Below are 27447 nucleotides of genomic sequence, written 5' to 3'. Positions count from 1 at the left end.
CATGCATGTGCATGCTGGAGCTGAGCTAGGGCAACGCTCGTGTGCCCACAGATATGGCTCTGCGTGCCACCTGTGGCACGCGTGCCATAGGTTTGCCATCATGGACCTAGGAGATGCACAATTTTATCAATTTTTAAAAATTCCTATTACCCTCCTCCTTATGTTAAAGAACTTAAATAGCTGTATTCTTTCCTTTTAAGGCAGAGGTCCCCAACCCCCCCAGGTCGCAGCCTGTTCAGAACTGGGCTGCGGAAGTGGTGTGCATGAGTGTGTGCATGAAGCTGCATTTGTGAAAGTGGTGCATGCATGTGAGCCAAACCATCCCCTCTCCCTACCCCACCCTACTGCCTCCACCAAGCTGGAAAATTTGGGGACCAGTGTTTTAGGGGAACTGCCCTGACCAATAACCATTTTGGTTGCTTTTTGGGGGCATATATTCTCCGTTATAATTTTTTAAGGTGCATTGACTAGATAGGTATACAGTGCTTCAAATATTTTATTACCATAGTTTTTTTATAATGACATTATTATTACATTAAAATTAGTGAAATTATTTACTAATTTTACAGAGATCTTTTGGGAGTTCACCATTTCAATTTGATTACTATGAATAATTTTATCATTAGGTAATGTGGCCACTTCATTGCTAAACCCCAACTCTAGATATTTATGTACAAGATAAAAAACATATCAGTCCCTATGGAAATCTTTATGGGGCCTCTTTGCACATCTTTGCAGTATTAAAATTGGCTACTTTTTCCCTATTCTCTGTTTTGTTTGTTACAAGTTGCCAATCTATAAGAACACTTGTCGATACACCCAATGGCAGCTGGATTTGTTCAGTATTTTTTCAAGAAGAACTTTGTCAAAGGCTTTTGAAAAACCAAGTGTGCAGTGCAATTTTTTACTGACCTTATAGGTATAATTTCAAAGAGATGCCCACTTCTGTCTGGTTCAACTCGGCCCTATTGCAAAAACAAATGTTTTGCTAAACAATGCAGTGCATGATCTCTTAACAAGAGAAAGAAAAAGGCAATTGCAAATCCATTCAGACATATAACAGGCAATATTTATTCAGTCTTTCCAGGCTTTGTGATTGTTGATAAAAGTACAAAAAAGATTTAAAAAGTGGAAAAAAATCAATATAAATCTGTGGGAATGCTAAACCTGAATTTAATCCAGTGACATGCCTAATAAACATTTTATTAGGAAGTTATCCATCATCTTGCTCCAGGGGTATTGCAACTAATATTCCTCAGCAAATAGAAGGAAAGGGCAAGTGTTTACTTGCAGCAATTTCCTCTTTTCCCTTCAAGTTCTGCCTCTCCCAGCTGTTACCAAGTTTCCTTCAGGGTGGCTGCTTTCATTCCTATTTCACTGATGGAATTGATTTATTCACACATTCATTAAGTGAGGTGAACTAACTTAGATGCCTAGTGAGCATAAATAATGAAGGTTAGAAATCAATCCTCTTTTTAGAGAAAAGGCCTTACAAGAACCCACAGACAAGTTAAAAATATAAACAAAGCTACATGGATGAATTTTTGTTTGTTTGTCCCAATTTGGGGCAAGAAAGAAAGATAGGAATAATGATGGCTTTACGTATTTGGTTATAGACAGTATTTTGACTCTCTCCCAAGTTATCTTTGTTAACTTTATTATTAGTCAACTAGATAAAAACGCTCCTTTCTCCTTGGTAAAAGTTTAAAGGATAATTTGAGAAACCTAATATAACCAGTAAATTGAGCAAGTATAGAAGTAAAATACTTCTGCCTATTGCAGAATAACTGAGTTGAAATGTAGTTTCAGTTCTGAATTATAGACAGATAGAACCAAATATTGAGAAAAGGAATCAGAATTGAGAGAATACATCAATTCAGGAAGATCTTGTTCAGGTCCTAGGTACCTCTAGTTAAACCAGATGAATTCACTTTTTATAGGTACAGTTAAGTAGCTCAATTCAGTTGGGTTTTCAGTCTAAACCAGTAGCTTCTGTCAGTACCTTGTGCTCAGTTTCGGAGTGTCATGCCATATTCCATCTGTATGTATTCAGTGTGCCAGGTATATGATACTCCCTGCCTTTGAAGTGAGTGTTTTTTTCCAAATATACATAGAAAAAAAATGTTCATATTAGATATGATAAGAACAAGCAATTGGAACAATCCAAACAGAGCTAGTTGATATAGGATTTTACTTCCAGAAGTGATTTTATAAATACAACTAATAAGACTGTGAATTTATGAATATTTTGATAAATTAACTGAGCAACCTTTTCATGCAAGGATTAAACATATATTATCTCTTAAGAAAAGAAACAGACTTCGAAAATTAGGAAAACTGTCTTTACCATTCAGATTGGTTTATTAGGAAATCAAATATAAGACTGGTTCATTGGTTGTCATAGTAGCAAACCAATTTTAAATCCTGTTTTTCTGATTAAGTGGAAAGTGACACCTTATGGTTACTATTAAGGATAGGCTTTAATCTTCTTAAAACCTTCCTAATTTAGACAATACAACATCTTACCAAGACATGTGAATGAAGGAATATGCATTTGAAGAACTAGTAGAAACAGAAAGGTCCAACTGTAGACCTTGTTATTAGGTTTGGGAATTTAATTTAATAATGGGAAACTAATTTAAACCCTGTCCTTTTTGGTTTAATTATGAAAAACATTTTCCATGGGTCATTGGGTAATCATTTCCCTACCGAAGTATTTTTAATGCTGTTCCATTTTCATATGATATCTATAATACTCATTTCCCCGAATTTAATTAAGGCAGTCTTCAAAGCTTCTAAGACTTGTCAAATTCATGTAATAAACAGATGAGCTAATGTATGAGCAGGACTCTTCATTTGATGTCTTATATTCAGACCTCATTGCGTGCCATTTTTATCTTATTTTAAAACGGATAGGCAACTGTTGCACTGAGGAGAATTTAGTGGCCCTTGTAAATAACTTGTAAATTCTTTGAAAACTTTAAACTTTTCTCTCCCCTTTCTTTCTTTGTGTTTAACTCATTTAACTTTTAATTGCCATTGTAATGCATACTCTATATATTTTATGGATGTAGTGGTCCAAGACATCAATAACTCATGAATGCAGGGAGACCTGGGGAACCAGGCCACAGGTCAGCAAACATACAAGGAAGGTGGGGGAGGGGGGGCTTTATGAAGCAATATGTGACCTTGTCTGCTGATTTTCCCTTAGATTTTGCTTGCAGGGAAGGTCAAAAATAGTGATATTAATAGATTTAATAATTTGGTAGAAAACATTTTTTTTAAGGTGTTGGATGTTAAAAGAATTATTCATAGATTTAATAAGCATAGAAAAATGAATTTAAAATGTTTTAAAATGATGTTTGTATTGAAATAAGCAAGTAACGGGAGAAAATTTAGGAGAAAATGAGAGATATTTGTTGAAATGTATTTTTTTTTAAATCAGCAAAAGATACGGAGGAGAATAGATTGAAAACACCATTGGTGATACACTTTGAAGTAATTTGAAGCTAAATAATTGAATAAGAGATCTTGGAGTGGAGGAAAATATAAAGCAAGATTCTGGTGATCAGTGAAAGAAAAGCTGAGACCCAGCCTTACAAATAGGGTAGGAGTGGAGGAAAGCATCATACTGGAGAACAGTCAATGCAAACTGGGAACCAGTTAAAAATAAAAATAGGAGTTAGGAATGGAGGAAATATGCGCTGGCTAACAGTTAAAGCAAAACTGTGAACTAGCAAAAGATAAAAAGGTAGGCGTGGAGGAGACTATACCTGGGGATCAATTGAAATAAAGTTGTGAACCAGTTAAAAATAGGGGTAGGAGTGGAGGAAAGCATTGCTGGAAGGCAACCATCTGAGTTGTGAACCAGTTTTACATTAGATTTAGGAGGAGTAAAGGAGAAGGTTGGTATGCAGTTAAAATTATACTGTGAACCAGCCAAAATAATTAAGGAGTGGAGGAAGTATTGCTGGAAAGCAGCTGATTAAGATGCGAACCAGCTCAAAAATAAACCTAGGAGGAAGTAGAGAGACATTATTGGAGAATAGTAATTGAACTGTGAACCAGTTAAATAAATGGAGAAAGGAATACTGGAAATTATAACTGGGAAATAGATATTTAAACCATGAATCAGTTAAACAGCTGGACTAATAGAATTTGAGAATAAATTTGAAGTATTAAGGTAAAATATTTTGGAAGTAATAAAATATAGAAAGAAGTGTTGATTTATTTCAAAATGATTTTAAGAGAGGAGGAAAATATTTTTTCTCAAGAATTGGATAGCTGTTGTAATTTAAGAGAGATAAAATATAGTTTTGAGGCAATGGGTTTTAGGATTGAGGAATATATATGAAATATCAATTGTTAAAATGATAAGGATTTAGAATGGTGTTTATTGTTTAGAATTTTGGGTGTTATAGTAGAATGATAAATGTTTAGAATAAGAATTTTGGTTATTATTATTATTATTATTATTATTATTATTATTATTATTATTATTATTATTATTATTATGTTCTTCTTAAAGATTTTAAAATTTGGAACAAAATTGATTGAGGGAATGTGAATAATTGTACTTATTTTAAGCCGGACCAAACCCCTGCTCTAAAAAGATGTATTTTATGTTTTATGCTAAAAAAAATAAAAAAAAATAGAAAAGAAAATAGTGATAACGTAACCATGGGACACTGCAACTGTCATAAGTATGAGCTAGTTGCTTAGCACACAAATCGCAACTATGTGACTGCGGGGATGGTACAACAGCTGGAACTTTGAGAAACTAGTAGTCAGTACTTCAAGGACTACAGATTAGGACAGAGACAGCTTTTCTGGAGGGGAAACCTTCCTGATTTGTGTTCATAACTTGCAATTTCAAACCCTAACCTGAAAAAAAAAATACACATTATTCTTGTCTTTCCAAGTTAGCATCTTTTATCTTCAAATAAGCATGTGTAACTTTGGACTCAAAATGTTTGTTCTGTAAGTTGGAGGTGGGATGAGGTGGTCTGCATGCAGTTTTGTGCAGTCCCACATGATATTCCTTTCCTGTAAACATCATTGATCTTGGCAGCATAAGAGTATCAGTTCAAATATGCAGAATCTTTTTTTTTTAAATGAACTGCAGTTTCTATAGTAACTATTATATTTTCTAGTAAATGCTTACCTGAGCTTTAGAAAGAGAAGTTGGATGTAATGAATATAAAGGATGCTGTAGAGGTGACTACAAGCAAAGGGTAAAACAGTAGCTTTAGATAAAGACTATGCTAAGCTTTCGCCAGCTGTTTGATATTTATCATAATGCACAGCTTGGTTGAACAGCTGTTGTTTTAAACAGGAAGGAAAATTTGCCATAATCCTTTGTAAGTGAATTTCAAAGTCTGTAAGAGATCACATTTTTTGGAACTGAATGATTTCTTCTGAAAACCAATTTTAAATATAATTCAAATTACTAATGAATTCTGAGATGTCCCATCTCAGTGGAGCATGAATTATCACATCAAATCTTATATATGATGGGAAAAATGAAGATATCATTTTGATGGACTCAAACCTATGTCTTTCACAAAACCTGCACCAAAGATTCTGATTATGCTTACTTATCACATCTTCAAGGACTTCCAGTACAAATAAAATAAAAATATGAGAAATATTTCATTTGCTATGTTCAATCCATCTTTTCTGCATATAGCATCTCTGATGTTTATAATGCTGTTATTTTGACTAAATGCTTTCAGGAAACTTTCTTGTTATCAGCAAATTATAACAGTGGCACATTTATTAAAAAAACGTTGCTGCTACTGTAGTTGTTCTGATTATAAAGCTATTTATTAGATGGCATACATTTTGGCTTCAGGTAGTTTTTTAACAGAATGTAAGGAAAATGAAAGAATGTTGCCTTATGGCACGGAAGCTGTGAATCCTTGTTTAAGCACTAAGCATGAAATAATGGACTGATTTAGCTCCTTTCCCTGCATTCACTTTGCAGAAATCTATACCTTAGCTCATCTGAGGTAGATGGAAAATTGCAGAAGACAGAGGAGAATATTCCTCCTCTGGGGATTTTATTAGATAGATTACTGCATTACTATTAATCTTCTCATCGTTCCTATCACCCATCTCCTCCCACTTATGACTGTATGACTGTAACGTTGTTGCTGGTATCCTTACAATTTATATTGACTGTTTCCTAATATGATTTGATTGCTTATTTGTTCCCTATGACTATCATTAAGTGCTGTACCTTATGATTTTTGACGCATGTAACTTTTCTTGTATGTACACGGAGAGCGTATGCACCAAGACAAATTCCTTGTGTGTCAAACCACACTTGGCCAATAAAGAATTCTATTCTATTCTATTCTTAAAATGAACCAGAGAGAGTCACAATTGCAAAACAAGTATTTGAGAATTTGCAACTATAAAATCTATATATTTAGATTTCAGCATGTGCATGTGTCTGTGTATGAACTGGTTATTTTAATCATAATCCACCAAGAAATTTCAGAGTTAGAAATTAGAAAAGCATCTTTTAAAAAGGCAGTGGCAAACCACTTCCATGTTATTGCCAAGAAAGCTTCAAAGCCATTCCATGTAATTACCAGGAATTAAACTCAATGGTAGAAAACCTTTACCTTTCATTTATGTGTTTTCATCCCCTTGGTCTGATTATTTTAAATATTCTCCTATAGTATGATGAAGAGTTGTGTTTATGAAGATTTTATAAACATTCCTATCTTTAATGGGATACATTGTGGTCCAGAGTTTCTGATTTTATGCTATGCAGAAGTAGTTTAGATAGGACAAAACTAGGAAAGAGCCTGCAGGAGAGAAATGAAAGCAGAGCAGCCAATCTCCAATTGAATATGTGGAGGGAAAGGGAACAGGGCTTTTCTTGGATTGGAACAATTTCTTAAAGATTGGATAGTCCAATCATGAGATGACTACGGCCTGATGACTGAGTACAGGGAGTCCTGATCTAGGAAAGGCCACAACATGAGGTTGTGCAAAGGTTCTCCTAGCTGCAACTGCCACCTGTTCCTCAAGTCAGAGTTGGAGTCCAGGATAACCCCAAGTTGTGGTCCAGATCTGTCTTGGGCCATTCCATCTCATCCAGAGTCAAAGATGGCAACATCTCAAATGCCAGAGCCCCATGTAACCAAACCATTTGGTCTTCCCAGGGTTCAGTCAAAGCCTTTTGTCCCCCATGCAGGTCCCCACAGGCTCCAGGCACCACAAGAGGGTAGGGTAGCCATAGCATTGCTTGGCTCATCAAGAGTGAAAATATAGAATTGAGTATCATCAGCCTATTGTAGATACCTCAACTGGTGGTATAGTGGCATATAAATATCTGGTGCAAACTCCACATAAGCACCAGGAAGGGCATTAAGGAATTACAGGGTCATAAAAAGGTATGTGGCATAACATTATAAGGAAAAATAAAAACTATAGCTTTCATTTTTGTGATGATTCTAGCTAGAAGAATTAGCTTTCCCCTTACCATATCTAGCATAGTTCATTTTTACTTTCTCCCAAAGTGGCCCACATGTAAAATGCCAAAATAATATTCTGACTAAATTTTAACTTATTTTAGTGCCTTTAAGTGATGAAGAGGATGGAAGCATGCTATTTGACAATATGACTAAATCTGCCATTGATCCCTTTGACACATCTTCTGGATCTGTACAGTTGATTGCAATAAAGCCTGTAGCTTTGCCTCCTGCACACCCAGGAACAGACAGGACCCAAGATACAGCTATTCTTAATGGGGAGGTAAGAATATATCTCATAATTGGTTTTCTGTTATATGTTGAGCTGTGGTATATCTGTTAAAGAAGTGATATGAGGAGGGAATGCTCAATAATGTGACTACTAAGCCAATTGGTGACTTGGCAGCAAAGACAAAAAAATGTGTGTGGAATCATCCAGTGGTTCTGGCAATAATTCTGAGAGGCAGACCAAAGAAATTAAATTTCAGACTGTCCTTTGTTCCGAATATGTTTTCCTCTGTTACCTTGTTGAAATGATAAATATGCACCATTCTTAGAGGAGAAATTCTTTTTTTTCTTCTCCATCTGTATTTAAAGTACAACAATGTTAGAGGCTTCTCAGAGCCTGGGAAAGTAGATAACAGTTTGCAGTGCACTATTAGCTCAGAACAATTGCACATTCTCCTGTTATCAGTAAAACAGTTAGGATCTCTCTTGTCCATCCAACAATTGGTAGCAAGGCGATTAAGAAGTCCCTGACTAGGCAAAATTAAAGATAAATTGTGCGTTAAAAGTATCCAGTTCTCTACATTTTTCTGTAATCTAATCTCTTTTCTCTTTCAATTAAAAAAAAAAGCTTCGTGAAAATCTTGCTTTCTGTTACCAAGAGCTTGACACATAGTGTCAAATGGAAGGAAAAATATGTCTCATAGATTAATCTTGCATCAAATTAATTGCAGCAGATGTGTGTAGTATACAATGAAAAAGTAATGCTAGTTCAGTTTCACCATTAAATAGGTGAAACTCAAGTACAATTATTTTTCTTTGTTTATCTTTACACATAGTAAAACAGTTTGATTGTTAACAAAGAAGATCAGCTTTTAGAAGGGAAACAATTTTTAGATGATGAAATGGAAGGATGGCAAATGTCTATAGTTTTATTGTATGTAAATGTTTTATTGTATGTATGTATTGTATGTATAAAATGTAGCTTTTACGTAGAGAGCTTTTGGATAATGAATATGTAACTCTGACTCAAGATTATATTATGAAAATTTCCATAGATATCATATTCTAAATTATGAAAGAAAGCCTAAATATATCAGTGCATATAATTGTGAACATATTCCCCTGTGTGGAAGTTAAAAGAAAACAAGAGGATAAGAAGGATAATGAAGCTTACTGCAGGTTATGTACATATGTTAAGATGTTTTGCTTAAGGAGGACATTCCAAGGGGATTTTTTTTACTGCATCTATTCTTCTCTTAAATTACCATCTATAAAGTGTATATTCCCTTCAACTATGCCTTGATATGTGAATGTGTAATCACATTCTTCTTTATTCTTAAATAATCTTTCAAAACTCTGCTGAAATTTGTTCTTTTGACTTCTGCTGTGACAAGGTGATTTGACCATCTTTAATCAGTATCTTTGCAGCCTGAGGTTTACACAAAAACTGCCCAGTAACTCATAGTTATTTGGTTCTACGTTGCATGGTTTATACTGTGGTTATATTACAGTGCATTACATTGAGCATCTATGTTGGGACATGGCATAGACCACTAGTGTTGTTTACTGATACTGAGTTTTGACATTCTTCTTCTTCCTGTGCCATATCCGTCATCGGACATTGACGATCATGTTAGCTATCCTATTTTCATCAACAGCCGCATGAAAAAGTGCTGATGAGTTTTGTCCAAACCAGTCCCTTAGATTTTGAAGCCATGAGTTTTGACATAGTTGCATGTAAAAATTTTGTAATTCAAAATCAATTTTTGGGCGGGATTTTTTTCTCCACTTTTTCTTGCAGAATTCTTCTAGCTCAGAAATATTCTTGGGTCTCCTGTATATTCAAATTCTTCTACAAATTTAGATTACTATTCAAATCAGGGGACTATGAATGCCATTCCAAACTTTTATCCTTCTTTCTTGTAAATATTTTGTGGTTGATTTATAGATATGTTTCAGACTTGTCTTGCTGAACTATCCAAGCTTTATTATTTCTTTTAGTTTTATTGATTATAGGACATGAGCTTCTACAGATTCAAGTGACTTATGTAAACAATCATCTGCAAATGTTCCTATTATCTGTGAGGATAGTTGCCTCTTTTCTAATGCACCTAAGGTCATGGGAATCCTGAGAAAAGGATTCTTATCACCATCAGCATATTCTATACTGAGATACATTGGTTCTAAATTGAAAATAGTTGATAAAAATTTGCTGGAATTCGATCACTTTCCTTTTCCCCTTAATAAATTATATTAAAGAACATTCTGTAATTCCCTTTAGTAATTTGAAAAGTCAGAGTACTCTTTTCAAATGCTTCACTCAAGAAAAATATTATGTGATTGAATATGAAGGTGCAATTTTTGTTTCCAAGTAAACCCAAAGCACTTAAGAGCCCAAATGGGCCATCCTGAGTTGACTGGATGGGCTGTATAAGTTTAATTAATTAATAGAATAAAATAAACAAGTGTTCCATGTTTATCAGGGGTTTCTTTGCATGTTTTAGTGTATTTTTGTGGTGAAATAAATTGAATTCTGACAGCTTTCCTATGTATATGCAGTCCTGTGCAATGGATCTATAGACAGTTTCTCCAACTAAAACTTTCATCTGCTGTGATCTGTGGGTTCTGTTCTGCATGTAACTTCCATTTCTTAATCACGTTCTCATAATTGAAATTGCCATCTGGAAGCTTTTAGAGATTTTTAATAAGTCTTCCCTGGGTTTTTAAGAGTAAATACTCTTTTTTTTTCAAATGTTCAGTTGCTTAGAGGACTCATGATTGTTGAAAATAGGCAACAACAAAAGGTTAGAAGATCAGGGCATTTGTTCACCAGTATTATTCTCTTCACCTGGTAGTTGTAGGCCTAACTAGTCAATCACCATTTGAGACCTGTTAGCAGTTCTGTAGTTTTTTTTTTTTTTAAAGCAATGGAATTTTTTTAAAGCAATGGAATCCAAATGCCCTTTGTCTTCCATATTCACTTTTTATTTTGAATAAGTAAATGGAAGCATCTAAATAGTAAACATGCATTCAGATTTGCAGAAAGATATCATATTTAACTATGTAACTCATTGAGATTGCACTTGTTTAATTAGAAATACATTAAAACCAGGGGTGGGTTCTACTTAACTTTACTACCGGTTTGCAGCAGGGCCGTGTGCACGCTCTCTTCTGTGCATGCGCAGAAGCGTTTTGATGACATCGGGGTCGGTGGGTGGAGCCTTCCGCCGGTTTTACTACCAGTTCTATACAACCGGTGCGAACCGGGGCAACCCACCATTGATTAAAACATATAATTTGACCAAGGTTGCTGCCTAAGTGTTAGCATTAAACTGTTACTGATTCTTTTCCATTTTTAAAAGATTAATATAAGCAATGGATCTGACACTGCTGCCTTAATTAGGATTGAGTGCTCTCTATATTTATGTGGAGCATCACACTTTATCTGAAAACCTTAAAAAAAATTGTTAAAAAGTTCTCAATAGTGTGGTTGAATGAACTCCAACCGTGTTTGTTGTTTCAGAGAATTAGTCACCTTAAAAACTAATCGTCTAATTTTATTAATTTGTATATTTTCCCTTTTAAATTTTATTGTCAGATTAACAAAGCCTTGAAACAGAAGTCTGATATAGAACACTATCGCAACAAATTGCGATTGAAAGCCAAGCGGAAAGGCTATTATGATTTCCCACAAATTGACAACAAGGGCTTGGCAGATAGAAAAAAGATGTATGAGAAAACACAAAATGAAATAGACCATATTCTGGATCCTGATACAGATGGATCCTCTCCATTTGTAGAGCCCAAAAACAGGTGAGTAGCTTTTCAATGTATATTTGTAGAGTGTCATGCTAATCTTCATGTTTTATAAAAAAGACAAAATGTGCAAATTGCTGTCTTGGTGTCATATGGTAGGTGTTAATGTGAAGTGACAAGTTCATTTGCATATGAATAGTGTTTTTGTGGTGTGCCATCTTCTGCTGAATGAGTTGTCATATTTTTAGTTGATAGGTGCATCATTTTTGAAGTAATGAAAGTGGAACAAGATGTTAATTTTTAAAAGTTGAAAAGCAGTATGTTTAAATGGAATAGTGCTCTATCTTTTCTGTTGATTGTGACTGAAAATTTCTGTTACTTCCTACTATTAAGAGTGGAATAAGGGCCCAGCCCAAATAATTTCTCTCCTATTCTGTTATAGCATTCATAAAAACAGGATGCAAAAAATAAAATAAAAAAGTCAGTTTTCAGGGTATTAGTCAGTAGAGATCTTCATTTTATAATGTAGTGATAATACTACAAAACACTGTTATAGGGATCTGCTTAACAGCTTGCGAGTTAGACCTGACATGCATAGCAAAAGATAAAATAGTTCCTGAATTATATAGAAAGCCTTTTTAAAATTAATACAGATTACTGTAGAAATATAAATGAACAATGAATATTCATATAATCTATGTAAAGAATATAATGAAGTAATTGAATCATGACTAAAAAATTAGAAAGAATCAAATGTGTAAAAATCCTCCAATCTGTTTTGCATAATATTTAAATATTATGTTATTACCTATGTGGAAATTTATTTGCTTCCGCAGATTGTAGAAAAAGACCATGGAAAATATTTTTCAACATAAACTTTAATGTTTAATTTGTTACATTAGAAAAATAGATTGTTATTAAGTGACAGTGGTTGTTAAGCAGTTTCATGAAAAAATGAAAGTAAAATGTGGCCATGTGATTGGGGGACATTTCAAACAGCCATAAATGGAGTGTGGTCATGTGATCATGGGGGGGAGGACAACCATTGCAACTTCAGATCCATCATAAGTCTTCTTTTTCAAGTAGATTGTAACTTCAAATGGTCACTAAGCAATTGGTTGTAAGTCAAAGACTACCTGTAATCAGTGGTGGATTGCTCCCGGTTTGCACCGGTTTGCAAGAACCAGTAGTAAAAATTTGTAGTAGTTCAGAGAACCGGTAATAACATTGGCTGGCCACGCCCCCAAACCGGTCCCCAGCCCAGTCGCCGCTCGCTTACCCTGCCCACCTCATCAGAGGATTTTTTTTTTAACTTTTAAAAGCATTTTTTCTACAACCTCTTCGGCCGAAAAAATGCTTTTAAAAGTAAAAAAAAAAAGAAAATTCCGAAGAGGTTGTAGAAAAAAAAATGCCTTTAAAAGCCTCTGGCGATCCCAGCTGAGTTGCCTGATCGTCAGAGGCTTCTAAAAGCATTTTTTTCTGCAACCCCTTTTTAGAACCCACCAAATACGGTTCTTAAAAAATGAGTGAAAAAATACAACAGAAAAAGATAATATAAAGTATAACATATTGTTGAAATAAACAGTTATAATGCTATAAATAATTATTATACACACACATATCTGTGCATGTTTGTGTATTCATTTCTAATATACTTATATAGCTGTCATTTTTTAACCTATATTATTTTGAATATATGAGTTCCATATTTTGTTGTATTTATCCATACAAAGCTATATGTAATCCTGTGTTGTCCCGCTCACTCAGATGCATTCATAACGGTGGTTTAGTGGGTTTATTAATATTCCCCAGCAATTCCTTTCACCAAAACCCCAGAACTATCCCAATTAAGTCTAGCCAAAAGCAAACCAATGCTAGTCTACAGAGCAATGGCGAATGAGTCCACAAGGCCCTTGAAAGTTTCCCAAACAAGATAAACCCGGTAGGCAAAATTAAATCCACAACACAAGAGGATTCATGAGGCAAGAAAAGTCCCAGAGTTCACAAGGCATGATCCAAAGTCAAGGCACATAGCTAGGAAATGAATAAGTTCCTAGCATCACCTCCATCTGTCTGCTGTGCTAAATAGCCAGCTCCTGGTGCAGCCCATCAAGAAGGGTGAGGCTGCTTCCTCACAAGGAATCAGGCTGACCTTCACTGCTTTTGCCTTTTCTCTCCTTACGTGTTCTTGTATCAGGTGCAGAAGGCAGTTCCTCATTGCTGACTAGCTGCAGCTGCAAGCTTTCCCCATCTGAAGCCTCAGGGCTGTCCTGCTGCAGCTGTGCTTTCCCTTTCAGATGGCTGCTCGGAGCCATTGACTCCCCTCCATATGTGCCTGGAACTTGTTCATCTTCCTCTGAGCTGATATCTGGAGAGGTATCTGGGGAAGCAGGAAGAGTTATCACAAATCCAGTCATAAGTAGCAAGTGTAATCAGATCTTCAATCCATTGATTAAATGGGACTATATATTTATATTTCCAATGTTGCATTATGAGTCTTTTAGCTTATAAGTGCATGAAGAATTCATTTATGTTGCCCAGTTGTACAATGTACTAGTTATTTAATTCAAAGATTATTATCTTCTGAAAATTTTTTTTTTTTAGTTACATTTATATCTTTTGCTATATTCACCCAAAACATCTGACATAGGACAGTGTGAAAATATCTGTTTTAAAGAAGCATTATCCTTCTTATATCTCTAACCCAGTGGTTCTTAACCTTCCTAATGCCGCAACCCTTTAATACAGTTCCTCATGTTGTGGTGACCCCCAACCAGGGGTGGGTTCTAATTTTTTTTACTACCGGTTCTGTGGGTGTGGTTTATTTTGTGGGTGTGGCTTGGAGGTCATGTGACTGGGTGGGCGTGGCTAGCTGGTCATGTGACTGGGTGGCCGTGGCTATGTGTATAGGGACTACTCAGAGGGCTGAAAAAAGTCATTTCTGACAGGTCCTTGGACTTTTGACTGGTCCTCACACTTATGACCATCCTCACATTTATGCCTGTGCAGCATTCTTAACAACCATGTCACTCATTTCACAACTGCTTCTCTTCAACATGGTATAAGAAAGGGCAAAAAACGTAAAATGTGAGGACAGTCGTAAATTCGAGGACTGGTCAAAAGTGCGAGGACCAGTCAAAAATAACTTTTTCACCCTCTGAGTAGTCCCTGTGCACAAAAGGACTACCCAGAGGGCTGAAAAATGTGATTTCTGACAGGTCCTCACACTTTTGACCTGTCTTTGCAGTTATGACTGGTCATCATTTATGCCCATTGTACCATTCTTAACAACCGTGTCACTCATTTCACAACTGCTTCTCTTCACCATGGTGACAAGATAGGGCAAAAACGTAAATTGTGAGGACAGTCGTAAGTTCGAGGACTGGTCAAAAGTGCGAGGACCAGTCAAAAATAACTTTTTCAGCCCTCTGAGTAGTCCATATGCATAAAAGGATACAGCAATAGAGAGGGATGAAGGAAGGGAAGGGAAATTAGAGTAGGAGTGAGGGTAAGAGAGGGAGGAAGAGAGGAGGAGGAGAAAGGAAGAAGTAGGGAGAAGAAGAAGAGGGGGGGGAAGAGAAAGTAAGAAGGAAAGAAAAGACAGAGGTGGTAAGTTTGAGGAGAAAGATTGCTGTACAATAAAAAAGATGAAAGGGAAGAAAGCCAACCCCAAACAAATATAAAGATATTAAGATAAAGAATGAATTGTTAAACTTTAAAGAATAAAAGAGAACAAATAGCAATAAATAGCAATAATTAGAAACACACATACAAACATACAACGTATTTTCTTTGAACAGAGTATTTGGCCGGTTCACAAATTTAAACAGTTGTAGGAGGTTAGCAGCCACCCCTTTCCTAGAAGAATGAAATATTTTGGGAAATATTAAAAAGGCAGAATATTATATTTCCCTGGATGAGAAATGGAGAAGCATATTTTACAGACAAAGCAGCTCCCACCTTCCTGCCCCCCACCCTTTGTTAATGGGCCAGAGGCAGAAAGTCAATCCTTTGTCAAAGGACATTTGCAACACAATAGCAACAGAAACTAACACAATGGGCCCCATCTAGCAACCCAAACTCACCACACATGACCTGGGAAGCATGTGACCTGGGAAGCACATGTGACCATCAGCCAGCAAGGCTAGCTAAGACCCCCACCCCCTGGGAGTCTGACAACCAATCAGGATACTCTTTCGGGGCCCCAAGAAATGCAAAGCCAGAGAGTGCACAAAAACCTGAGGATTTACTGTATCTGCCCCTTTTCTGTTCAGGAACTCAAGCCATGTGATCCTGTCCACCATTAAACCATCTTTCCAAGCAGTCTCCATGTTTTCAGTGTCTTTTTCCCCACTTGGAGCAGAACCCAGAAGGATACTTCTTCCAACACAGTGTTTAGTTATTTTGATTAAATTTACAATTTCTATATTTCCTTTTTACCATATTTATTCCTCATCTATTTTTTAAAAAAACCAATATTACCCTTCATCCTCATCTCTAATCTTAATCAAATTCAATTTTTCCCTTCTATATTATACCCCTTCCCATTGTCATCTATTTTTATAACCATCCTCACATTGGTTAATTATGTAATTATGTAATACAGTTGTTTAATACAAATTCAACATTTTAATATAAATCAATTAGTTATATAACTATCTTTTTTGTATATTAATCAATATGACCATGAATATTCCAATTATTTCCATGCAATCCAATTTCTTACAAATCAATTAATTATATTTACCAATAATAATAAACCAAATAATTTCCCCCATATATTCCTCCAAACCACAACTTAACCATTTCTGCTTTCAACACAATATACAATTAATAGTATCTCAATTATTACAATTCCCTAGTTAAATAGAGCTTTTTTCCTTTTGTGTTTTAAAATCTTGAACTCTTCTTTTGCCCTAAATTTCCCATTGTTTGCAGTTTTGCACCTACCTTTTTTGGTGAGGAAAAAGAAAAAGAAATCTCTCTGCCTCATTTTGTCACGTTGCAGCAAAGACCCTTCTTTACTTTCAATTTCGCTTTTCAGCATAGCTAGGGGGAAAAAAATTTGCTCCAGGAATTTACCTCTTTGCAGCTAGCTCTTTGAAGCCCCACGGCAAGAATTTAAAGTTTTTTTCACTCTAGCCATCAGCTGGGACTCTGGAGGCAGCAATAGATTGGGAGTGGGCGGGGTAAGCGAACGGCGACCGGGCGATCCAACAGAGGCAGAGGATGAGGGTGAGTGAAGGCATGGGGGGGTTGAGAGAGGGCTTTGGTGACCCCTGTGAAATGGCTGTTTGACCCCCAAAGGGGTCGCGACCCCCAGGTTGAGAACCGCTGCTCTAACCAAATGCTGTTCTAGACTGTCCTTTACCGTATAGGCTAAATGTTAAATTCTAAATCTATTTTTTGTTGTATGTGAAATGAAATGAATATTTGTCTAGCTGACGACTTTGCAACACTTTGATTTGAATTCAGAGACATCAAGTGCCCAAATTTTTGAATGGGACGCATATACATCTTATAACCAAAGTAGAATAATTGATTATGCATCAAAGAAAATAAACTTAAAAATAAGAAGGAAAATCATTTGAAAGATGAATTGAAATATTTTTGGGTGTAGATGGTTAGATGCCCATGTAGTGCTATATAAAGATACAGATGAAGAATTGTTTAAAGCAAAAAAAAGATAGGGCAATGATTCCAGTTCTTAGAGGTGAAAGATATGAAATACAGAAAAGTTCAAGAGATATAAATTGTCAATGTTTTAACTTTTTACTCAGATCTATATGGTAAATATAGTTTGATATATCCAGAGAATGGATATATCAAATGATGATATAGAGGACTTTTTAAGTAAAATAAACTTATTCCACTTAGATGATACACAAAAACAATTGTTATTTGACCCAATATTGGAGGCAGCTATTAAATTTTTTTAAAAGTGGCAAGGGGATGGTTTTCCTATAAAGTGATATAAAATATTTATAGATCTTTCGGTGCCAAAACTGTCAATGGTATAATGAAATACTTGATAAGGGAATATTATCACAGGCATTTAATCAAATTTATATTACAATAACAAAATCAGGTAAAGATTATACCCAATCTGCTCTCAGCCGTTCTTGATTATGTTGACACAAATATTTTAATTGCAGTGTTAGCAAATAGATTACAGCAAATGTTACCATTTGTTATTAAGAATGATCAAGTAGGGATTATATAAACTAAACAAACAGCAGATAATATTAGGTTAGTTAGATAGATTTAACAGATTTAAATAAAAATGACCAATTCGTAATCCTGTCATTAGATGGTAGAAAAACCTTTCACAAAATATATAGACAGTACATGTTTTCTCTTTCTACTAAATATTTTAGTAATCTTTAAAGGGAATGGATTTTCCTGTTTTTTTGTTCTGTATTTTCTTTCTTTCATTGAAAGAAATAACAATCATTCTCTGAATTATAATGATTGTCAACAAAATGCATTATGCAGACAGACCTTTATAAATCAATATTTATTTGTATGTTTTGTATACATTACACCAAAAACAAATTGGTGTTGCAAATTGTATAAGGACCAGCTCAAGTCCTTTACAGTCCTCTGAGTATTTCTTGCCATATGTTCAATTTTTTTAATCCTTACATTATTTTCCATGTTGACCTCGGCTAGCCCTGTGCTTATGCCTGTTGTTAGTACTAATACTTCCTTCATTAGTAAACCTTCTCTATTTCAGCTAATTATAATCTCAAGACAATTTTGCAAAGGTTGGTGCTCATTATAATCAGTGTTGTAATGTACCTCTATCCCCTTTCCCATTAATAGTTTCACAATTAGATCAAGGAATGCCTAATAATCTCTCTGAAAACAGTGTCATTATTTAATCACTTAAGTGTGCAACTGGTGTCAGCCCATTACTGCTGTCTTATATGTATAAGAGTAACAAAAACATTTTAATAACCTATCCCCATTTGCCAAAATAATTCTTAGCAAAGAAAAATTAAGGAGGCTCATAATATTTTGGTTAAAATACACTCTGAAAAATCTGGGTTTGTTTCGCATGATGGTCTGTCATCCAGCTTTTCAGTCTTGCTTTTATAAAAAAATCACTTTCAGGAATTTTTATCATTGACATTTATTTTGGTTTACTGGTTGGAACAGTTAATTTCAGAATTTAGCCTCTCTCTGGGTTTCCACTTGAAACTATTATTTTTGATTCCATTGAAATCCTGCCCCAGCACTGAGATTATCCTTATTTTTTGGGAATTAATTCTAGAACCTGTTCTTATTGCTGATATATATATATTTCTGAGGTTTTCGCGGGTGTTTGTATGTAGGACTTTGGTTGTTCGGGTTTTCTCCCGTGTAAAATTGGAAGTGTCTTGCCAAGACACTTCCAATTTTACGCGGGAGAAAACCCGAATAATCAAAGACCTATATATATATATTTGTTTTCGTAGATTTTCATGGGTACAGGTATGCAAGTCTTGGCGTATTTGGGTCTTTTCCTGTGTAAGATTGAGAGTATCTTGGCGATGTTTCGACGAGGTCCCATTCGTTGAAATGTTGTGTTGAAGTGAAGAACACTTCAACAAGAGAATAATTTTGGAAGCCATCGAAATAGAGAAACACCCCCATAACATGAATAAACGTGATGATACCTCCTGCCTACCAGACATCTGGAAACTAGCCCTAGTCAACAAACGAGCCCCAGCCACAAACATTAACACCAGACCCAGGATAACACATGATGCCACCACCAATCAACCTCACCAGATTCAAACCCAATCCCATCCCATAGACGAAATGCAACCACCATCCAGGGACCGGACCACAGTGGCATCGCCAGCTGCTGCACCCCCCCTCTGACCCCCACACAAAGCAAACTAACACACGTCATGAGCACATAACAAAACCTCAGATTCGGAGCCAAACCAAAGCCCGGGATGTTGCATCACAGCCATCTGCTCAAGACAATACATCACAGGACTCAGGATGTCACAACACTAGAGCTCAGGATGCTACCACACAACCCATTACCCAAGTCGTTATAACACAAAAGACTAATGGGCACATAGCTAGGACCTCGCCCACACAGGATGTTATGAAACAGCCGACTAATCTGCAAGCATCAACTCCATCAACTAATCAAGATGTAACAACACAGCCAACCAACCCACTTACAACAACAAAGCCAGCACTCCCCACCTCCCCACCAGTATTTATAGAGAGACAGCATCTCCGATCATGCTTTGCTCGCACAAACACGAAGCCAAAGACACCAGCCTGAAGATGACGAGTGGGACCTCGTCGAAACGTCGCCAAGATGCTCTCAATCTTACACGGGAAAAGACGCGAATAGGCCAAGACTTGTGTATGTATGTATGCATGTATGTAATGTATGTATGTATGTATGTATGTATGTATGTATGTATGTATGTAAAAAGTTAAAATCTTGGGTGTTTTCCTGCATCATTAAAAGTCTGTTAGTTGAAATGCTTAAAATCCTGGCTAAAATCCCAGCTTAAGATCCTCCAAAATCCCAACAAAACACTTTGTAAGGTCTTTTGAAACTCTGTAAGGTCTTTTGAAACTCTGGCTAAAATCCTAACCAACACTTTAAAAGTTTTCTTTTTGGCAACATTTTGACAAGCTCTCTAACTTGTCATCATCGGGCCCCTACTTTCAGTTTAGAAGCTGTGGGTATGCTGCGAGATCGGAGTTGTTGCTTTTCTATGTTCGCTGCTGCTGATGTATGCTGGTTAGCCTGCAACTCTGTGTCCTGATTGGAGGGCAGCAGTTTTTTTTCCTGCTTCATTATCCTAGCTGCAGCCTGATTGCGTGTTAAAGGCCCAGCTTTCTCTGGCTCCCTATTACTAACTGTCAATTGCAAAGAAGGAAGGATTCTGGTAGGCATCACAACACTGCTGATTGCCTGTTGAGATCTCAGCCTATCTTCTGGCTCGGTTCTCTCTCTCTCCCTATTGCTAGCTATAATCTGCAAAGAGGGAAGGACTCTGGCAGGCATTACAACACCACTGGTTGCCTGTTGGAATCTCTGCCTATCCTCTGATGTTAAAACTCGAGTTTCCCTCAGTGCAGGTCTCCAAATACTTGATAACCTAGAAGCGTCATCTTGTCTATTCATATTCTGCGGCCTCTTTTCAATTTTGATAGCCACCCTAATTATTCTCTTATTAAGATGTTCCTCTTTCACCACTGTTCTAGTATTGTTGAAGTTGATATTATGTCCCGTGGCCTTCATGTGTTGTACCAAGGAAGAAGTTCGCTCTTCTTCTTTCACTGCGTTTTTGTGTTCTTCTAAACGCACACCTATTCGTCTATTCATCTGTCCAATGTAAGATGACTGACAGGAGGCACATGGCACTTCATATACCCTTTGATTTTCCAGCTCAATTTTATCCTTGGGGTTTCTTAACATCATCAATATTTTTCTATCTGTGAAGAACACTGTTTTTATTTTGTGTTTCTGTAATATCTTACTAATTTTATCAGTGGTTTATATAGGGCAGGATGGCTTTTCCCATATTCTGTTCTTCTTCTTGGGTTTCGCTCTGTCCTAATGTCCCTTGCCGGATTATACTTCTAATTTTATTTTCGTGGAACCCATTTGCCATTAATACCTCTGTGAGAGTCTGAAGCTCTGTATGTACATATGCCTCAGCTTCAGACTCTCACAGAGGTATTAATGGCAAATGGGTTCCACGAAAATAAAATTAGAAGTATAATTGAGAACTTGATAACCTATTTGGAGACCTGCACTGAGGGAAACTCGAGTTTTAACATCAGAGGATATGCAGCGATCCCAACAGGCAACCAGTGGTGTTGTAATGCCTGCTAGAGTCCTTCCCTCTTTGCAGATGATAGCTAGCAATAGGGAGAGAGAGAGAACCGAGCCAGAAGATAGGCTGAGATCTCAACAAGCAATCAGCGGTGTTGTGATGCCTACAGAATCCTTCCTTCTTTTCAGTTGACAGTTAGTAATAGGGAACCAGAGAAAGCTGGGCCTTTAACACGCAATCAGGCTGCAGCTAGGATAATGAAGCAGGAGAAAAAACTGCTGCCCTCCAATCAGGACACAGAGTTGCAGGCTAACCAGCATACATCAGCAGCAGTGAACATAGAAAAGCGACAACTCCGATCTCGCAGCATACCCACAGCTTCTAAACTGAAAGTAGGGGCCTGATGATGACAAGTTAGGGAGCTTGTCGAAACATTGCCAAAAAGAAAACTTTTAAAATGTTGATTAGGATTTTAGCCAGAGTTTCAAAAGATCTTACAAAGTGTTTTGTTGGGATTTTGGAGGATCTTAAGCTGGGATTTTAGCCAGGATTTTAAGCATTTCAACTAACAGACTTTTAATGATGCGGGAAAACACCCGAGATTTTAACTTTTTACATACACACACCCGCGAAAACTTGAGAAGATATATATGTGTGTATATATGTGCGTGTGTGTATATATATATGTGTGTGTGTGTGTATATATATATATATATATATATATATATATATATATATATATATATATATATATTTTCTCAGGTTTTCGCGGGTGTTTGTATGTAGGTCTTTGGTTATTCGGGTCTTCTCCCACGTAGAATTGGAAGTGTCTTGGCGACGTTTCGACGAAGTCTCATTCGTCATCTTCAGGCTGGTGTTCTCGGCTTCGTGCTTCCAGGAGCAATGTGAGATCTCAGCTGTCTCTTCCTTTTAACTGCTAGTGGGGGTGTGAGCTGATTGGGTGGGGACTTGGCTGTGTTCTGATTGGGTGGAGGTGTGTTCTGATTGGTTAGGGGCTTGGCTGTGCTCTGGTTGGATGGGGGGTTGGTTGTGCTCTGATTGGCTGGGGGTGTGTTCTGTTTGGGTGGGGGCTTGGTTGTGCTCAGCTTAGTCTGAGTTGCAGGGGGATTTGAGCTGGTGAGCTGCGTTGTTGTTGTTTGGCTTCGTGTTTGTGGCCGTGCGAGCTCTTCATGGTGGGTGTCAGTCTGCTTCATGTATGGATTGGAGGGGTTTAAAGTGGCTAATGATGCAGCTGCGGTCTGGCTTCTGGTCCTTGGTCGTGGCTCATTATCAGTGTGGGTTTGAGTCTGCTTTCTGCATGGATGTGTGGTGGTGACATCCTGTGTGGCTCTCGTGAGTGTGGGTCTGGTGTCATTTGTCGTGTTAGGGACTCGTTTGTCAATAAGGGCAGGTTTCCAAATGGCTGGTAGGCGGGAGGTATCGTCTCGTTTGTTCATGCTGTGTGGGCGTTTTTCTATCTCGATGGCTTCTCTGATTATTCTGTTGTTAAAGTGTTCAGTTTTGACGATAGTTCTGGTCTTTTTAAAGTCAATATCATGTCCTGTGGCTTTAAGGTGTTGGACCAGGGAAGAAGTTGGTTCCTCTTTTCTGACTGAGTTCTTGTGTTCTTCTATGCGTGCATTTATTCGTCTGTTGGTTTGTCCGATGTATGTAGTGGGGCAGGCGGGGCATGGGATTTCATATACTCCTTGATTTTCTAACTCAATTTTGTCTTTGGGGTTCCTTAGGATGGTGGATATTTTTCGGTTTGTGCAGAATGCTGTCTTGATGTTATGTTTGTGGAGGATTTTGCTTATTCTGTCTGTGGTGCCTTTTATGTATGGGAGGAGGGCTTTGCCGTTTTCTTGTTCTCTGTCTTGGATTTTAGTGGGGGTTTCTTTTTGGATTAGGTTGGTGATCTTATTTCTTTGGAATCCATTGGATGTTAGTACGTTAGTAAGAGTGTATAGTTCGGTTTTTAGGTGTTGTTCGTCAGCTAAGCGTTTTGTTCTGGAAATGAGTGTCTTGGCTACAGAGTTGATCTGGGCAGGGTGGTGGTGTGAGAGTGCGTGCAGATAGCGGTTTGTGTGTGTTTTCTTCTGGTAGATAGTGTGTCCTAGGGAGCCATTGGATTTTCTGTAGACTAAGACATCCAGAAAGGGAAGTTGGTTGTTCACTTCTGTTTCCATGGTGAACTGTATTTTGGGGTGTAGGCTGTTGAGGTGTGTGAGGAAGTTGTCCAGTTTTTCTTTCCCATGTGGCCAGATTATGAAGGTGTCGTCCACATATCTGAGCCAGAGTTTGGGTTTGTGATCAGATTTTTCTAGAGCTTGGGTTTCAAAGTATTCCATATAGAGGTTGGCAATGACAGGTGAGAGGGGTGATCCCATGGGTGCTCCTTCTGTTTGTTTGTATTTCTGTCCATTATAGATGAAGTATGTGTTGGATAGGCAGTGGTTGGTCAGATCTAAGATGTGCTTGGGGGGGTTATATTTGTTTTGGATAACTGTCAAGGCTTCTTTGATTGGTACTTGGGTGAAGAGCACAACCAACCCCCCATCCAACCAGAGCACAGCCAAGCCCCTAACCAATCAGAACACACCTCCACCCAATCAGAACACAGCCAAGTCCCCACCCAATCAGCTCACACCCCCACTAGCAGTTAAAAGGAAGAGACAGCTGAGATCTCACATTGCTCCTGGAAGCACGAAGCCGAGAACACCAGCCTGAAGATGACGAATGAGACTTCGTCGAAACGTCGCCAAGACACTTCCAATTCTACGTGGGAGAAGACCCGAATAACCAAAGACCTATATATATATATATATATATATATATATATATATATATATATATATATATATATACAGTATATGTATGTGTTTTCGTAGATTTTTGTTTTCGTAGATTTATATGTGTGTGTATAATTTTAATTCTTTTATCTGTTAAAAGCTCATACTGTAGTTAATTACAGTTTAAAAATAGCTAGAAAATCAATTTTGAGATTATCTGGGTTTCCCATAGTACAATATTATTATTGATCAACTTAGTCCTGATCAAGCAGAGTTACATTTATAGAACTTAATCAGACAAATCTTCTTGGCACTGTATCGATTTTAAGCTTTTGTTATTGGAAATAATTTAGTCTTTCTGCTGTTGCTCTTTTATGAAGTTCTGTTATCTGTTAGGGTTTTTGGAGAAATCAGTTGAGGCTCCCAACATAGTAATCTATTTTTAAGAGAAGATTTTAAGAGAATTCAAATAAAGGGTGGTACTTATTGCTTAGCTATTGGAGATGCAATACAAAAATTGAAACCATAATGTATAGGATCTGTGGTCATTCTCTTGTTGCCACAGTTGAAGTTCACAAAATTATTACCATAACTAGATTGTTCACTGTGTGTAAAGATAGCATATCGCCTTCTTGACTAGATCTCCAGTATTTTAAAACTGTCAAATCTCCAAGAACTGTGAACATAATTCATGCAAAGCTTATCAAAAGAATTATTATATAACTTTAGAAGTGGAAATATATAGCTGTATTGCAGTAATGCATTCCTGACACAGTAATGCATTGCTGTGTTTGATAATATTTAAACTTGGTTTTCCCAAAAAAAGGCAATGAAAAAGATTTCTGTTGTTTTATGATTTTTTTTCAGCTGGTCCACTTTGATGAAACAGTCATATTTATGTTGAAAGGAACAAAGCATTCCTTTTGTTTTGGTGTTTTGCAGCAAAAGTATTGTTGCACTTTCAGGACTAATAACTATTAAGGTGCCACTCCATTTGTCTGAATTCTTATGAAATAAAAATTTCAATTACTTTTATTGGTTGTGGTTTTTTTTTTTTTTGCTTCTTTTCATCCTACCTGGAGAAGAGTAGAAGAAACAGTGAACTATAGTCTATTCTTCTTCAGTGGGAAGTTTTGAGAATTGGATTCCCAGGTTCTCAAATTAAATCTGTTTGTATTTGTTGCAAACTTATGTTTTAATATAAAGATGTACTTTCAATATATGTAAAATGAGGCTATATCTGCACAGTTAACTACCGTCGCCTTCAGTGAGTTTACTAATTCAGAGTAATATGAAGTGCCATGACTGCTTAACCTTGATAAAGAAAAATAATACAATGTTTGTTCTATTACTTATTTATTAATTTGATTTAGTTGCTATACAACTACAGAGTAACTCCATATTTCAAAAATACACAATGTAGGTACGTTAGAGAGTCCTTTTTTAGTAGTCAGATAGTCAGTAATATATTCCATACAACACTTAGTTGAACTTTTATATTAAGCAGATGTGATATCTTGCCTTCTGCCCTTCTGACAGAAATTCAATAGTACATTTATATAAGAGGCTGTCTACCCTTGACCTCTGAGAGAAATTGAATTGATTGTGCACATTTGCTAATGTCCTTTATATTCATATGTGGTACAAAGTTTAATTATAGTACTTTTAACCTCCAGGCATCACAAAACACCATCAAAACAATCTTATTCTCTGCCTTTAACAGATACCTCAGAAATACCTTTACTACTACAGGAAAGTAGTAGAATTCTGATCACTATTGCTGTTCAGTGGGTATTAGCATAGTCTCTGCTGCTGACTGGAATTTTATTGATGCTATACTGTTAAATTTCAGTTTGGTTACATTATGAAGCAGTGGCCATAAAAGCAAATACATTTTGAATTCATCTACTGCCAGTATTCTTATTTTTAGCAATAAAATTATATTATCTAGTTTAAAATTTCAATAAGTATTGAAACATAATTCAGATACTTTAGATTTAGTTGTTTTAGTAATTTTACATTTATTTGATTATCAGTCTTCTGAGCAAAGAAAATTATTCTGGTTCAAGAATCTTTTTGAATAATTTACTTCTCATTTATATATAGAATTTGAACGTTCTTTTCTATTATGTTTTGAAACTGCAAATAGTAGTGATCACTGAGTACAATTAAGATTTGATTGATTGATTTGTTTCAGACATGAGTTTTGATTAAAGCTGTAATGAAAAATTATATAGCCCCGGTATTCTAAGGCCTGGTAATAGGTAACATCACTTCCAATGTGCATGGCACATGCTCGTTGTTTGCCATAGTAAATTACCAAACTTACATTTTAGCAAGGATGTATCTTTACTTGTTTCCATAACATGTAAAACTGTATTATATTAATGGGTAAAAGGAAATTTCATAATTCTTTCATTTTTTCATTTATTCATCCCAGATGTTTCTTTCAACCTCAAAAAAAAAAAAAGTGAGAAATTATCTTGCATTTTTCAAAAAAAAAAAAAAAGCATAACCCCTGACCGCAAGTATTTTCAGACTCAAGTTCCTTGACTTGAGCTGAGAATGGGGTGTAAACTTGTTTCTTTTTTAGGAATTAAGAAGCATTCATCAGATGAAAAGCTTTCTTCAGTAAACTTTTCCCTTTGCACATAGCGAAAAACTAGAATAAGCCTTCTCAGTAAAAAAGTTATAAACAAACTCTATTTCAAAGGTGTCTGGATATCCCATATTAGTCTTCAACTCTGGTGTGGACTGGAAATCATGCCTTCCATTTTGAACTTAACCTCTGAGTTTCTGTTGTAATTTTCTTTCATAGTTTGATCAATATTATATTTTGTATGTAATTCATAATGTTCCATATTATTCACAATTTGATAATATTTTGATTAAATGTCCCACATTTGACACTATCAAATAAAATTCCATCAGGTTCAGTATCTTGTAAACTAGGAAAAGTTCTTCTGAGAATCTACAACACATAAAAATGCTATGGTGGTAGATAATCACTCTGTCTTCTTTCTTATAATTATGACTAAGTTCTGCTAGTTGGTTCAGTTAACCTGATTCTTTGGGTGCCTTGCCTAATTTTCTTGAAATCAGCTAAACATTGCAAATTAAATAGAGCTATTTATTTGGATATGTTACTTCTGATCCAACCAATTCTCAAATGTTTCCCATTTACTTAGAAATTTAATGGTTTCTAAAAACCTTTCTCTAAAATATAAATATGAGAACTTTGAGCAAATGAATAAAATGTAAGGCACATATGAATATAAGCACATATGAAGAACGGTTGCAGGAACTGGGTATGAAGTTTGGATTGAGTTGTCATGACATGAATGGTCAACTAATTTAAAGATTGTTGGGTTATTATCATTA

At 36.2% G+C, this 27447-nt stretch overlaps 1 protein-coding gene across 1 annotated transcript in view; it reads left to right on the top strand.

Moving 5' to 3' along the window:
* Nucleotides 1-27447, top strand: part of KIAA1549L (KIAA1549 like) — a 109192-nt gene that overhangs the window by 44909 nt on the left and 36836 nt on the right. The window contains exons 13-14 of the mRNA XM_070957499.1: nt 7592-7770; nt 11314-11528. Of these exons, the coding sequence (XP_070813600.1) occupies nt 7592-7770; nt 11314-11528 (394 nt within the window). The remainder of the gene's footprint in view (nt 1-7591; nt 7771-11313; nt 11529-27447) is intronic.

Source organism: Pituophis catenifer, unplaced genomic scaffold, assembly GCF_029215685.1.
Source record: "Pituophis catenifer annectens isolate HBS135680 unplaced genomic scaffold, rPitCat1.0.hap2 SCAF_1, whole genome shotgun sequence".
NCBI lineage: Eukaryota > Metazoa > Chordata > Lepidosauria > Squamata > Colubridae > Pituophis > Pituophis catenifer.
The sequence above is the reverse complement of the archived record's forward strand: the minus strand, read 5'-3'. Positions and strand labels throughout refer to the sequence as shown.